General features: G+C 52.7%; 1 protein-coding gene across 1 annotated transcript in view; it reads right to left on the bottom strand.

The window, feature by feature from the left end:
- Nucleotides 1-3,162, bottom strand: part of TMEM18 (transmembrane protein 18) — an 11,731-nt gene extending 8,569 nt beyond the window's left edge. The window contains exons 1-2 of the mRNA XM_019646283.1: nucleotides 3,049-3,162; nucleotides 1,595-1,929 (exon numbers count right to left, since the gene is read on the bottom strand). Coding sequence (XP_019501828.1) covers nucleotides 1,595-1,929; nucleotides 3,049-3,105 — 392 coding nt within the window. The 5' untranslated portion in view covers nucleotides 3,106-3,162. The remainder of the gene's footprint in view (nucleotides 1-1,594; nucleotides 1,930-3,048) is intronic.
- Between the last annotated feature and the right edge of the window lie 11,173 nt (nucleotides 3,163-14,335).

The following is a 14,335-nucleotide window of genomic DNA, read 5'->3' as shown; positions in this document are numbered from 1 at the left end:
CAGCCAACCCGATGGGGACAACAGCCACAGGAACCCTACCACTGCGGATGGCCGCCGTCCTCACAAACCACCTAAATGGGGACGTGGTGCTGCTGGAGCAGTGGAGGCAGGGAGCACCGAGTCCCCACCTGGGAGAGAGGCCCTAGGGCCACCTGCTGACAGTCACAGGGACAGCACACTAGAAACCTGACGCTTTACTTTCTCACCAAGTTAAATGTGCAAATCAGAAAACAAGTTACACCAGGACCCGCAAATCAGGAAGCAAAAAAGAGACAAAGAGGACAGAGAAAGGGGAGACCTGCAGGGACATGGGCCCACTCCTGGGCTCCTCCCCAGCTGAAGACAGAATGCATCTTGACTAGCCGCTCAGGAGCTGGGGGGCATGAACCCCTGTGTCTCATTTGTAAAATGAAATGGGCACATAATACACCAAGCTTACGCTGGTCTGAGAATTAAATGAGTTATAGATAACAGCATCTATTATCCCCAAGTGAGAAAGCCACCCCTTTGTTCATCCTAGAAAATCCCAAATCCACACGTAGCTTCTAAGTTTATAAAACTGTCTGATACACATCAGCTCATGTGCTCAGGCCATCACCTTCTTCGGAGAACCTGCCCCAGGGCCTTTGTACATGTTGTTCCGACCGCATGGTGTGTCCAGGCTGGCCCCACAGACCTGCTGCCTGGCTCGTCCCCTTGGACCCTTTACAGCCTCGGTGCAAGTGTTACTGCACAGACTCAAACGGGTCCCTTCGTAGTATTTCTCGTGCTCCTGTCTTTTCTGATGTAACATTTATCCCAGGTGACGGCAAGGTCACTGGGTCTGATTGCTTAGTGAGTGCCGGTGTCCCTGCTAAGCTCCAGGAGCCTAAGGAGCCTGCTGTCCACCCTGGACCCCTAGCATTCCTTAGTCCACCCTGACAAAGTCTTGGGAAAAGGCATGAAGCAGTAACTCTCCCTCCTCCTTCGTGCAGGGCCACGGTACTCCTGCAATGCAGGCTGACTGCTTCACCTGTCTCTACCACACTTCCCACCTTGCACAAGGCCAGCTAACTGACCTTCTCTTAGTCGTCGCAGTTTATTAAACTACCAGGCAAAATCTTCAGTGTTTTCCCGGCATCCACAAAACGTAGGGCCTCTGCCCAGGCTCGGAGGCCCCCGCCCACCCGTCCTGTCACAGCATACTTCTGAGGACACGGCATCAGGAATAGGGCTGGGCGGCCCCTATCTGACCTCACCCACGCTTCCATCCATCTTTGCCGTGTGTGTCAGGGGCCTCCTCTCTCATCGGGGTGCCTGCACCCCAGATCTCACGCCTGGGCCACGGATCTGCTCGTAATCTCGTCTAATACGAGAACTGACTCACTCTGCATGCCACATACCGTGACGATATGTTCTGTGTGCTCTTAGTCGTTCCATACTACTGCCCCTTCTCTTCCCGTAGCTCCTATCTTGAAAACTGATTTGTGCAACATGTTATTTTATGCACAGAACTCTCCTTTCTGGTTTGCATTCTCCCTCCCAGGGCAAGCAGCACAGTGCTAAGCCCACGGAGAAAAACAGCTTGTGTAAAGAGCCAGTGTGTCACTGAAGCTAAGTGGTCTTTGCCTGACTGGTACTGGTACAGCAGGGCCCTTTCCAAGCCAATACCCACACTTCATAATCCCAAGGGTGGCATCCGGGGGTGGCCTGAAACCCAAAGTGGAGCACAGGATAGAAGGGCTGGGTCTTAAGAAAACATTTCTGTACTGAGAACATGCAGTGCCCGACCCCCAGCAACGTGGTCGTGGAAGTCTCACTGTACTCACCGAGGCACAGGAAGTGTCCGACCTGCAGCTCGTACCTCCGGGATGAGACACACGTGAGCAGCAGACACAGCACGTGGAAGACGGCCAGCCCTGTGAGCCACGGCTCAGTCCAGTCTGTCTGCTGTGGGACACACCCGTAGACACCCATCAACACCAGCTCCCACGGGGCCAGGCTTCATGTCACCAGGGTCAGTGTGGAGTCAGCGGCCCCTTACTCCTGGCTTCTTCTGTGGCTGACCAGGGAGCACCTTTCCCAGGCCTCGCAGCAACTGGTGGGTGGAGAAGGAGGGAGAGGGGAGGGGAGCCCCACATGTCCAGGGACTTAAAGAGCATTCGCTAGTTGAAAGCTGGTGCACACAGGCCTGGTGGCCTCGTGGACGTGCCCCTCCTGCTTGTTGACAATCACAACCTCAGGGTCCCTGTCCATGAGGCCAGGAGGGAGTTAAGTGACTTGTTCAGGAGATGCACCTGGTCACTCCTGTTCAAACTCCTATTTCTGGCTTACAACCAGCCCTCCAAAGTGCTGCGCTCTCAGGCCTCCTCAACTTTCCGGGCGGGCATGTCCGCACCCCCAAGCTCAGAACCTCGCTGCACGGATTCCTCCCGCCTGCTCAGACCGGCGCCCTGCCTGCCGTGTCTCCAGCGCAGCCTCAGGCCTCTCCGAGTGCGCGCCGGCCTCCTGCACGCCCGCTCCGCAGGACCGCGCCGGCGGACACTCCACAGCCTGGGCACGGTCAGCGGGCCATCAGCTGTGTCTGTCCAGGCGCGTCCGCAGGGCCAGAGCGAAGGGCAGGGCGGGCGTGCGGGACAACGCGCGGGAAGCAGCAAGGGGCCACACTGCGCGGGGACAGGGTCGCTGGGGGAGCCGCAGCACCTCGCCACTTGGCCCACGGCCGACCCACACCCGCTGGACCCTCCCCGGGGCGCCCCTAAACCGCCTAGTCTGTCCTGAGGCCCCACCCCGGGAGCTCCGCCCAGACGACCAGGACCCGCCCTGGGGCTCCGCCCGCACAGACAGGCCCCGCCCCGTTTAGCCACGCCCACCCATCAGCCCCCACCCCGTCGCCCCGCCCATACGATCAGGGCCCCTGTAGCCACGCCCACTGGACCAGCCCCCGTGGCCCCCGCCCCGGGGAGTTCCGCCCGTACGCCCAGGGCTCCCCCGACGCACAGGCCCCGCCCCCGGCGCCCCGTCCGTCAGCGACCGCGGCGTTGGCCGGGAATCCGGCCGCCGGCTCACCGTGATCACGGCGGGGATGCTCACGGGGAACTCGCTGACCGAGAAGGGGGACGGCATGGCCCCGGCAGGCCCACCTCACTGCCGCCGCCGTAAGGAGGCCTCCGGCGTCACCTCTCGCGGGATCTGCGTTCTCGCGAGACGCGCTGCGCCGGAAGCGGCGGCGTCCGTTACCTCGCGGGATCCGCGGGGCCGCGCCGAGTCCGCGTCTCGCGGCGCTTGGTGGAGGCCCCGCGAGGCTGCGGCCGGGCCGAGCGCGCCGCCGCCTGTCGTCGTCCCCGCCGCCTCGCCGCCCCGGCTCCGCCCCGTTTCCTGCTCTTCGGGCCTGAACGTCCGGGAAGGACACGCCCCCTCGGTCGCACAGCGCGCTGTGCGCCGGGTTGAGCGCTGGACGGAGGCCACACGGACGGCGACGCGCCTCCTCCCGCGAGCTCCGTCACGCGCCGCCGCGGGGGCCGGGGCGGAGCAGGCGCCCCGCCGCTCGGAGGCCGCCGCGTTCGGGGGCGTCGCCGGCTTTCCCGCCGCCTCCCTGCGCCCGTGCGGCTCCTTAGGGCGACGTGGCCCCGCGATCCTGCCCCGAGGTCCCCCGCCCCTGCCCCTCTGCGCCCGCTGCCACCTGTCAGTCCCAGGTTGTCGCCTTTGCCCAAAGCCAGGCGCACAGCGCTCCCGAAACCAAAGTGGAAAGATCCAGAAACACGCAGGACGACCGCGGACGTGGGGTCGTCACGCCGTGTCACCGCAGCGCTGGCCGTGTTCTGTCCCTGCCCCCCGACCAGGAGGTGACAGCGCCCCCGGCACGAGTGAGGCCGCCTCTGTCCCGGTCCCAGGAGGGGCTCCTGCGCAGGGCGGCCCCGCGCTCGGGCGCCAGCAGGTGGCAGCACCGCCTTGGAGCGCGTCCTTTCCCCAGGTTTGCAGCAAAGGAATTTGCGTGTATTCATAGTTGAATGGAGAGGTTTTAGTGCATATCATTTAATTTTAGTTGGAGAAATAATTTTTTCTGAGCATCATGGAATAGCGAAATGTGTGATTTTTGACTCCTTTGATTGCTTTTAGAATGTTGTAGTCCTTTAAAAAGTGCCTGTAAANACGCATCGGTCCCTGGTGACGGAAGCGGCTGTCAGCACAGGGAACATGATGGCGGGAGCACGAGTTGCCTAACCCACAGGCTTCCTGACGCAGAGCCAATACTCGCACATACTCGAACCTGACATCAACCCGAATGTGCCTGTGACCTGGTTCTTCCATGTTCTCAGCTAAGTGGGGGTTGGGGGGGGATGTTAGTTGCTCAGAGAAGTGTCTGGATGGTGACCGAGGGAGGGACCCGCTCAGCACGCTTCTTAAAGGACCAGAGAGCTCACTCTATTCCTTGTGGGCTGAAGGCAATGCCTTCAGTTTGTTATTGCTGACAAGCCAGTGTTTTTTTTTGTTTTTTATTTTCAAAAACTTAGAATTTTACATTTACAAATGTAAAATTCACGATTAGCTCACAGGCCACATAAAAACAGCTGGAGGGCCACCGTCTGCAAGCCCCGTCTGGAGACACATGTTCAGTTTTCCGACCAGAAAGCCAAGTGTCTCTGCCGAGGCCTCTCAGGCAGCACGCTGCAGCCTGGGGCTGGCCCTGCAGCTTAGCCCAACCAGGATGACACGACAGGTGGAAACGGAGTGGAGGGGACACACAGGACGAGGATGGGGACGGACTGTGGGTCTGGAAACAGGAAGTGCGGAGAGTGGGACCGCCAGGCAGAGCCCTGGGGGTGCGACATGGACAGAGCTGGCCACGCACCACGCTGCAGGGAGTGGGGACAGGAGCAGGCCCTCAGGTAGGGCAGGGCGCCGGGACTCAAGGCAGCAAAGATGGGACACGCAGGCCGGGCGGGCACCCTGCACTCCGACCCCTGGGGCTTTCCTGCAGGAAGGCCATCCCGCGTGGCCCCGAGCTCTCACTCTGTCACGGACACTCTTCAGCTGGATGTGCTCAGTAGGAAAGGCCACACGTTCTGACGTGTGCTACACCTGCCAGTGTGTGGACGCCGGCCTTGCGGGGAGCTACTGCTCCTGTGAGACCTTGGTCTGTCCGGCCTGCGGGGGACGGGCATCTGCACAGCGCACTTGCCAGGGCAGTCGGCGGGCGGGCAAGCTCACCTCCAGTTCAGCGCGGCCACTTCATTGATGTATTCAGCACAATAGACTAAAGTTACTGCCAAGGAGGAAATCAAGGCAGAGTTAATCATTAGGGAGTCAAATTACACATTCACAAAGTTAGAGTTAATGTAACAGGATAGCAAGACTTTGATGAGAAACATAATTTCTATTTTAGATGTCCTGTGAGGTAAGTNTGTACACTGCACAGCGGTAATCTTCCCTGGACAGTCAGTTCACGGGGTAAGTACTCACAGGGGCCTCGCCTGTAGGGTGGGGACAACTTCTGGGCAGCTGTGCTGACAGCGCCAGGAGCATGAACCCTTCCAGCCTGTGTCTCTTTGCGTTTCTTAGTTACTCTGCTCAAGACCGCGATTCCAGCGCAGACACATCTGCTGCCGTGTCACACAGGCCCGGCTGGCAGGGGGAGACGTCCCCTCTTACTGGCCCAGCGTGAGCGCAGACAGCCGACTACAAAAGGAAGGGCAGTGGGGACCAAAGCTGAATGTTATGTTGAAAAAATTAAAAAGACAGAATTCCACAAATGTCTACTAACTATATTTCAAAAATGTCAATCTTCATTATATATTATATACCAAGTATGTTTTGAGAGATTCTTGGATAAATTTTTACATTGTGAAAATATAAATTGAATTTACTAATTAATGTTGTGACTTTTAAGTGCATGTAATGTCAACAGTCAAAATTGATTTCATATACATTGAATTTGCTATTTTAATAATTACATCAGAAACTGTTAAAAAAATATTACACCCCCCACGGGACAAAACCAAAAAGACCCTGTGTCACGCTTTTACATGAAGACACTAACTTCAAATCCATGCAGTTGATGCTATTACACGACTGTCACAGGCACAGATGCAGCCAGACGTCCCATGTTCACCACCCACCAGCGCCCCTGCTTCCTGCCGGCGGGGCCTGACACCCAGCGCTGCCTGGACGGTGCTGAGACCTGGGGCTTTCCGTGCCCCCGCACCCCCTCCCGGCGCTTGCGTGCTCACGAGCAACGGGCCCAAGTTTTCTGACTTCCTGTGAAATTAACTTGTGACACAGTGAACTCTTGAAGCCGTAATGCTGTTCAACACCCTGAACTCGTCGTTTTCAGAAATGCGCAAGGGGGTGCGCAAGGGGTGCGAGGCTAAACCCCCTTCACACTGGAGGCTGCTTTGAAGTCATGTTTATGATCAGTACAAAGGTTTAACACATCGGGAAGGGCCTGGAAAAAATTTCAGGTTAAAAGCTCCAGTCAATTACTTATCTAATGATTCTACCAGATCACTTGTAACACCATCACATTTCAGGAAGTCCTTTCTGTAGTGAGTTTGCAACTGTCTATAAAAACATCATTTTATATCTGGACTTCAAGATTTAATTCTAATCTATCAAAGTGTCACCTTTTAAGCTGCTAAATATAAATGCTGTCATATGAATAATTTTGTTCTTTTTGAAATTTGAAGAATNGTAAAACTAAGTGACTATTAATTCTATAGAACAATAGTAATATTTTATGGAATTTAAACATATGAATAACTGAGTAACTTAAATAACTAATCTAATAGCAAAAGGCTCACTGTTCCTTAGTCAGCTGTGCCTGTTCTGGTGACGAGCTGACCATTTCCATTGGAGTGTTTTTAATTTCTAGCATTTCCTCTTGTTTCCTTCCTCCTCAGAGTTTCCGTCTCTCTACTTACATCACCCATCTGTTCTTGAATGTTGCCTTTTTTATGAGAGCCCTTAAAATATATATTATAGTTATTTTAAATACCCTATTTGTTATTTCCAAAATCTGTGCCGTCTCTGAGGCTGGTTCTGATGTGTGCTTTGTCTCCCCAGACTATTTATTTTGTTGTTCTTTAGATGTCTCATAATTTTTTTCAAACGTTAGACTCACTGTTCAGACAACAGGAGACAAGACGAACATGTCTGTAGCGTGGGATTTTGTGTCAAGTGGGCAGGAGCTGGGTCGTGTCTGGTGCGCACCTGAGCTGCAGGCTCCCGGGGCTCCAGACCTCGGCGGAGCCCTTGTTTTGTCCCCACTGTCCTGAGGCCCCAGGAGACTTCTTCTTAAACAAAGCCTGAGGCGGGCACTGCTTTCAGTTCTGTTCCCCCATGACCAATACCAGGAGTGTAAAGTGTCACCAATAAAACAAAATTTAAAAAGATTGCAAAAGGAAGTTACAAAGAAATTTATGCTAATTGTTTGAAAATTTGAATGAAATGAATAATTTCCTAGGAAGACACCATATAGCAAGACTATTTAAGAAATAGACACTGAGTGAACCTCTGTCTCTTAAAGACACTGAAACTGTTATGGTGATCTTCCTGCAATGTACTCAGGGGTCAGATGGCCTCACTGGTGAATGAGTCCAAACTTTTACTAAAGAAATAACTTTTCTAAAGAAATAAACTTGTCAAGAAAGNATTTAGTTCCAAACTTAAGACTCACATCAGGGCCTCTGGCTGGCAGTGTCTACACCACACGGGGAACTCTAGTTTTAAGAAACAGGTGTAAATATTGTAGATGTTGAGTGATCTGACTCACATCCTCCCCAAGTCTCGTCTGTCTGATTTCCCAGGACCCAGGCATACCTCCCTTTTTTTACCCAGACATTAAACAATAAGAATAGTAACACAATATGCTCCATTTCACAGTATTGCTCAACCTTGGTTCAAGCACATGTTCGCTCCCACTGAGAACCACAGCCTTTCCCTGCATCTCCTCCTGAGCGATGCTCAGGCCTGCTGCCCCTCGGCCACACCCACTTGCCCTCTCACACCCTGTGTGAGAAATCACATTGCTGGCGATTGCCACACACTGTATAGAGTGTGGGGGAGCTAAAGAAGAGAGAGAAGTGGAAACGGTTAGTGAAATGGACACGCGTGTGGGAGCAGAGTGTGGCCAGCTCCTGCTGCCCCTGCGTGACTGGTCACACTGCTGTGTTGCGACGGACAGCTCCTCCAGCCGTGGCCCGTCCGTGTCCCTCAGCCAGCACCTCAGTGATGGAGGGTCCATCCTTGGACCCTGGGGGTTTGTGCCGTCTGCTGTTGACTTTGCTCTTGGACATGGCAGAGGGGGGATAGTCCAAAGGGTCCCCTGGGCCACCATGCTTCTTTGTCCCACTGTAAGCAGCCACTCGGCTGTCTCTGGATGGCTAAGGTCCACCGCTCCAGCCAGGCAGGGACCGCTCCTGTCCTGGTGGCCGGTGCTCTTCCAGTGTGCAGTGGATGTGACAGGCACACACGTTTTGGAGGAAACAGCACTGTCATCAGGGCAGAGAGCAGCTGAAGGACAACCACTCGGTCTTCTACGACATTAGCTTCCGTTTGGAACTAGAGCGGACCAGGCCTTTTATCCGCAGGCACCTACCACCCTAGCACGCCAGGCGCCTGCACGGATGCTTAGAGCAACTACACATGGTGGTTAGCCTTGGAGACCCTGGTTTACACATTTCTACACAAACAGTTACTCATGGCAACCCCTTTTGCGTTAAAAACCATCCTATTTTGGAATGCTAAATGACATGGTAACTCCAATAACAGTCCAAGATCAGATCTGTGAATCCAACATTGGTTTGCTTTTGGGCTGTAAATGAGTTATTTTGCCAGAAGGGATATTATATGTGAAATTACCACAATGGATAAACACGCCATGACATCCAACATTGGCATTAATGGGGGAAGCTGTGAGGCACCGGTTTCTGGCTATTTCAGTGTGAAGGGTCCTGGGTGACTGGCCTGTTCTCGGGGCTGAGTCCTGTGCCAGTGCTGTCTGTGGCCACAGAACGAGTGAGGGCAAGTGTGACAGGCAGCTGGGGAGGGGGCGGGACAGTTGGTCTTGTGGAGCTAAGCACTGCTTCCCTGTCGTCACAGTCACCAGGACTGGCTTGAGGGAAATGCCACCAAAATTCACAGAGTGGGTATGTCGTCCTCTCTGCTGACGCCTTCTCTGCAGAGTGCACATTCATGTGAGGCATGAATATCCTACGACTCAGGACTTATCCCGTAAGGCTCCTCAATATAAACCTTCCTGAAGCCTCATTTTTGCTGATTTCTCAATTTTATTGCCCGATCTCCATCTGACCACCTGACATGCATGCAAATCCGCACCTTCTCTACCTCCAGCAAGGCGGGAATCTGTGCTCCCCACAAAGCAGTTACAGAGCAATGCAATTGTCACAATGGCAGCAGAAAACGCTCCATGGATTAAAGGGGTTAGAAGTGTGAGGTGTGGATAAACACGTCATATGAATAAGGACAGACTTCATTCCAAAGAAGATCTGGACTGAGGCTTTTAAGGTCTCTTCCATTTCTTTAACTTTTACTACATGACGCCTCTTTGTGACATGCCCACAGGCTGTAGGAAGCCCCTAAGAAGACTGAGACTCGGGACATTTTGCTCAATCGGTGCTTCCCTGGTCTGTGAATTAGATGTCAGCAGCCAGTTACGCTGGTGAAAGGACAGAACTGGAGCAGGCCAGGCGCCTTTGCTCCCGGAGAAGGGCATTTGCTCTGTTTTGGGCGTAAGGTTGTGCTATCCTGTTGGGAGACTGCTAAGATGACAGCTGTCAAAAGATCAACAGAATAAAACCATTGCATGAAATGTAAAGTTGATAGATCGTCTCATAGTGTACAATGGTGGGATGTTTTAAGCAATATTTTTATTAAATAATAATTGGCTGTGTCTATCCTATTCCATTGGCTGACAGTTTGTTTCTGCTTTGTTTTTATTATGCAATAGTTTGACTACAAGATGTTTAATGTAAATGTGTGTTAATAATTACTTCTACCAGGGTCATCTGAACCAAACAGCTAGACATGGGGAAGTTAAGAAGCTCTCTTTGTCTTTATTTAAAAATTATTCTGTCCCATATAACTTACAAGGGCATATTTTTAATTCCCTTATCCTTTATAAATTTACACTAAACTCAGTTTCATCATTTTAAGAGTTCAGCCCATCCTAATAATACCTCCTCCAAAAAGCCATGAGACGTATTTATAAAAAGGGTGCATTCAAGTGTTTTATGGAAGCTTTACCTGCAACAATAGCTCTAAATCACAGGCCTCCATTTCCTGCCGCAGGGCAGTGGGCTCCTGTCTTAAGAGGCTGTGTTCTCCGCAGACACCTCCACTGAGGTAAGCGAGGGCCATGCCTTCTCCACGATCCAGTGTCTCAGTTCTTAATGGAATTCCAATTATTTATGCAATCGTAGTGTTTCTTAGTTTATTTCACTTATGCACTTGCTTTTCATTGAGGAGTATACATGGAACTGAGGTTTTTATATCCAGTTTAAATTCACTCCAGCATAATGAAGACGGTAATTAGAATTTTGACGGGCATTAGGATGAGGCCGTCCCTCTTGCCAGGCCGTTTCCCAGTGTAGTTCCCGTTTTCTCCCCTTGGAAATGGATCACAAAACATACTCATTGTCAGGAGCAGGAACACGTGAGTCCCCTCCTCGTCTTTGAAGCTGCACAGACTCGCTGCTCCTGACCATCCGCAGGGTCCCGGGTGGGCGAGACCGCCGGTCTGCAGTGAGGTACAGACAGGCGTCCCTCTCCGCAGGCTGCAGTCGCCCGTGATGGTGGGGGGCTGGCATGAGATTGCGACACGGTTTCTTTTTATTTGCTTTTGCGGTGCAATCTTAGGAGAAATAATAAATGCGTAATAATTAATAAATAAAATAAATAGGAAATGTAGGACATATATTATGACGTCTGTAAAATGGAGAAACAAAAAAGTAGAANGTAGGAAGAGCAGGGGCCGGTCAGGACCGCGCGCACCGTGTGGCGCCTGCGGGGCCTCCCACTGCGCACCTGTCACGCAGGAGAAGGTCCGGAGACACGCGTGGGCTTTGAGGAACGTTGGATCAATAACGACGTTGTCAGCTGAAGAGCTTCCTGTTTTCTGTGCTTTCTTCCCGAGCCAGCAGGGCTGAGAACGCGCGTTTCCCACGGCGTCTGGAGGGCAGGCACCAGCGGCTGCGTCACCGCATCGGGCGCGGAAGGGACTGCGCCCCCAGCCCGTGGGTTCCTGTCAAAGCTCTAAAAGTCTTGACTGCTGATGAGCACACAGCGCAACGTGTGCTTGGGACGTGGAGACTTTTCCCTCTTCGTTTGATTGTGTTGTGTTGACCCAAAATAGACAGAATCCCTCAGCATGGTTAGACATCAGGACGCTAACACGACGTGGGAGCTGCGTTTCCGGACGGGCCACGGCCGGAGGACCAGGCTGTCGACCTCTCTGGCCCTGGGGACGGCCCCCAGAACCAGCAACTGGCGTCCACTCCCCCCGGCGTTTCTGCGGCCCCGGCTCGCCCGCCCGGCGCCCCTTCCCACGGTCTGCCCATCGGGACCCACTCGCACGCGCCCTGACAATGTGGAGGCGCGTCCTAGGAGGTGTCTGCACGCAGCGGACACTCGACAATGCTTGTTCACGTCGCTCGCTAGTGACAGACCCTGGGCCAGACGCTGACCACCGCGGAGCCCGAGGGGGCGGGGCTGCGGGCTGCGGGGACGGGCCTGAGGCGGCAGGGCTACCGGAGAAAAGGGTTCCTCTAAACGTCGTGGGAAGGAGCTCAGCACTTCTGAGTCACCCACCGAACAGAGCGGACAGCGGCGGGTGGGTTCAGAGCAAGGGGATCGTCCCGCGCGGCCTCAGGCGGCGTGAGAGCGGGCAGCCGGGGCCGCTGCCCCGGGGAACAAGGACGTTTCGGGCTGCATTCCAGTGAGGGCGTCAAGTATTATACCTCCCTGGCGGTCTGATTATGTCGGTAATTTTGTACCCAAAGCGGTACATTGTTTTGCATGGAAATTTGTTGCTTTATATTGTAGGCCTGTAATTCTTAGGAATTACTCACTTAAATCTGTCCAAACAAGAGTCTAGTAGGCATCCCAGGTATGATAAAGTTTGAAACACAAAATCATAAATTATAATATAATAAATAATTATAAAAAAATAGGGGTTACCGCTTCTGGCAGTAAAAATTAACCCCGAGCCACACTCGGGGTTACCGCTTCTGGCAGTAAAAATTAACCCCGAGCCACACTCGGGGTTACCACCAGGGTAGTTAAGGGTGGCTTTGCAGGCGTCCCCAGGCGGGTCCTTGCTGACCACTGCTTCCTGCAGGGAGGAAGGACCTTTGTCCTTATTTGGCCCTGTGGGCCCTGTCATGGTGACATGAGGTGGCGATTTTTCTTGGCTGCCATGCTAATAATATTATAATTAGCTAAAGGTCACCTGAGGGGCAAGATGTGTCCTGGACCTGCTTTCAGCCACTGGAGCCCAGTTCTGGCCGGTCTGGTAGCTGCACCTTTTCCTAAGAATGACCTCATCTCATTCCTTTGCCCCCCCCCATCTTCCTGTTCCCCCCCCACCCCCAGGTCCTGTTCTTTCTGCCTCGGGCAATGCCTGGATGGCTGGCAAATCATCCTTTCTGGACATATCTGTAAGGGTATTTCTGGAAGAGATTAGCATTTGATTCAGTAAACTGAGTAAAAAGACACCTTCCTCCCTTCCCAACTAGGTCTTTTTCTCCTCTATCTATTGGATTGGGGGTGGGGAGAAAAATGAAGCCCAATAAAAGGATGAATTCAGATCTTAATATGATACCAGTAACCTATCGCTTACAGAACAATCTCTTTAATTTTTTCCCTTCCAGAAATCCTCATAAACTTTATAGATTTTTTTATAGTTTTTTTCTTGTTGGACCTCCACTGTGATTATGCCCAACATGTGCAAGAAAGCTACTGAGAAAATGAAGGTTATCGTCTGTCACACAGTGAGTTTTTTGGGATCTAAGAAACTGACACAGGACTGAAGCAAAATGGGGCACTGACCTTACGCTTTAGTGATTATTTTGCCACCAAACTATTGAATTCCATCTTCCTTTATTGCCAAGTATCAATTAGAATCTATCGCATTAAGGAGACAGCTGAGATTTTGAAAAGGTCATATTGTGGCTACTTATGACCTTTTGTAAGAAAAAAAGCTCAGTAAGGTCAATGTAGTTACATTTTACCCAAGCATTTCCACGTACATGAAAATTTCAAGTTCCAATGCCTTCAGCACTTTGAATTTTTTTCTGGTATTTGTTGGGCTGTGGCATAAGTATGTGATGTTCAAAAGACAAAAGCATTTCCATGAGCTTGGGAACTTACTTCCTTCACCCCGAAGTTTAACTGCCCCTTTTCTAAAGGCATGAAGGTCAGGTGGATGACACCCTGAAAGGGCCCCGAGGTGGCTGTCACCTGCCTCTGACCCTTAGTCGCTGCTGCCAGGAGACCCTGCGCCCCAGCGCCGAGCCCGGGCCTTTCTCTGTGTCCCTGACCTGCTCCGTGGGAGGTGGCAGGACACCGAGAGGGGACTTCTACAAGCAGCTCACTGCTTATTTGCCAATTTTCTTCTGATATAAGATAAATTCAGAGTTAGAAATAGGGTGTTTTTTTTTGTTGTTATTCAGTGTGTTGAAAAAAATTTCCGACTGCTAGTTGTTAGGTTTATAAGAAATGCCATTTTAGAGTAATTTTCTAACATTAGTGTTTATAAGAAAGAAGGCAGAGGGGTGTCAAGTGCAGGACGTGTCCTGGGCTGGATGAAGTCCGCGCTGACGCCCCCGGGACCACGCGCCTCCCCAGCGCCCAAAGCACAGCGTTTCTTCAGCGTCTTTTTTGTATCATCAGTTTGTCTTGGTCACTTGGGGAAATTTATTCATTCGATTAATGAACTAATTGAGGTGTCATTCATAGCTAAACCCTGCCTATCTCTACCCAGGGCTGGAGTTTAGGGCTGTTCTCTTTGTCTTAGAATTTAGGTAAAATTGAGAGTGGGCGTGAGTTTGTGGGGGTATCCAGGGAGCTACACATGGGGGGGGCAGTTATGCACAGAAATGCATCCTTTTTCCATTCTGGAAGTTGAAAGTCCAGGTAAGGTGTGGGCAGGGCCGCTCCCTCGGGGGCTCTGCGGGCAGGTCCCCGGGGTGGGGGAGGACGGGTCCCCGGGGTGGGGAGGACGGGTCCCCGGGGTGGGGAGGACGGGTCCCCGGGGTGGGGGAGGACAGGTCCCCGGGGTGGGGAGGACGGGTCCCCGGGGTGGGGGAGGACAGGTCCCCGGGGTGGGGAGGACGGATCC

Source organism: Hipposideros armiger, unplaced genomic scaffold (assembly GCF_001890085.2).
Source record: "Hipposideros armiger isolate ML-2016 unplaced genomic scaffold, ASM189008v1 scaffold_100, whole genome shotgun sequence".
NCBI classification, from domain to species: Eukaryota; Metazoa; Chordata; class Mammalia; order Chiroptera; family Hipposideridae; genus Hipposideros; species Hipposideros armiger.
The sequence above is the reverse complement of the archived record's forward strand: the minus strand, read 5'-3'. Positions and strand labels throughout refer to the sequence as shown.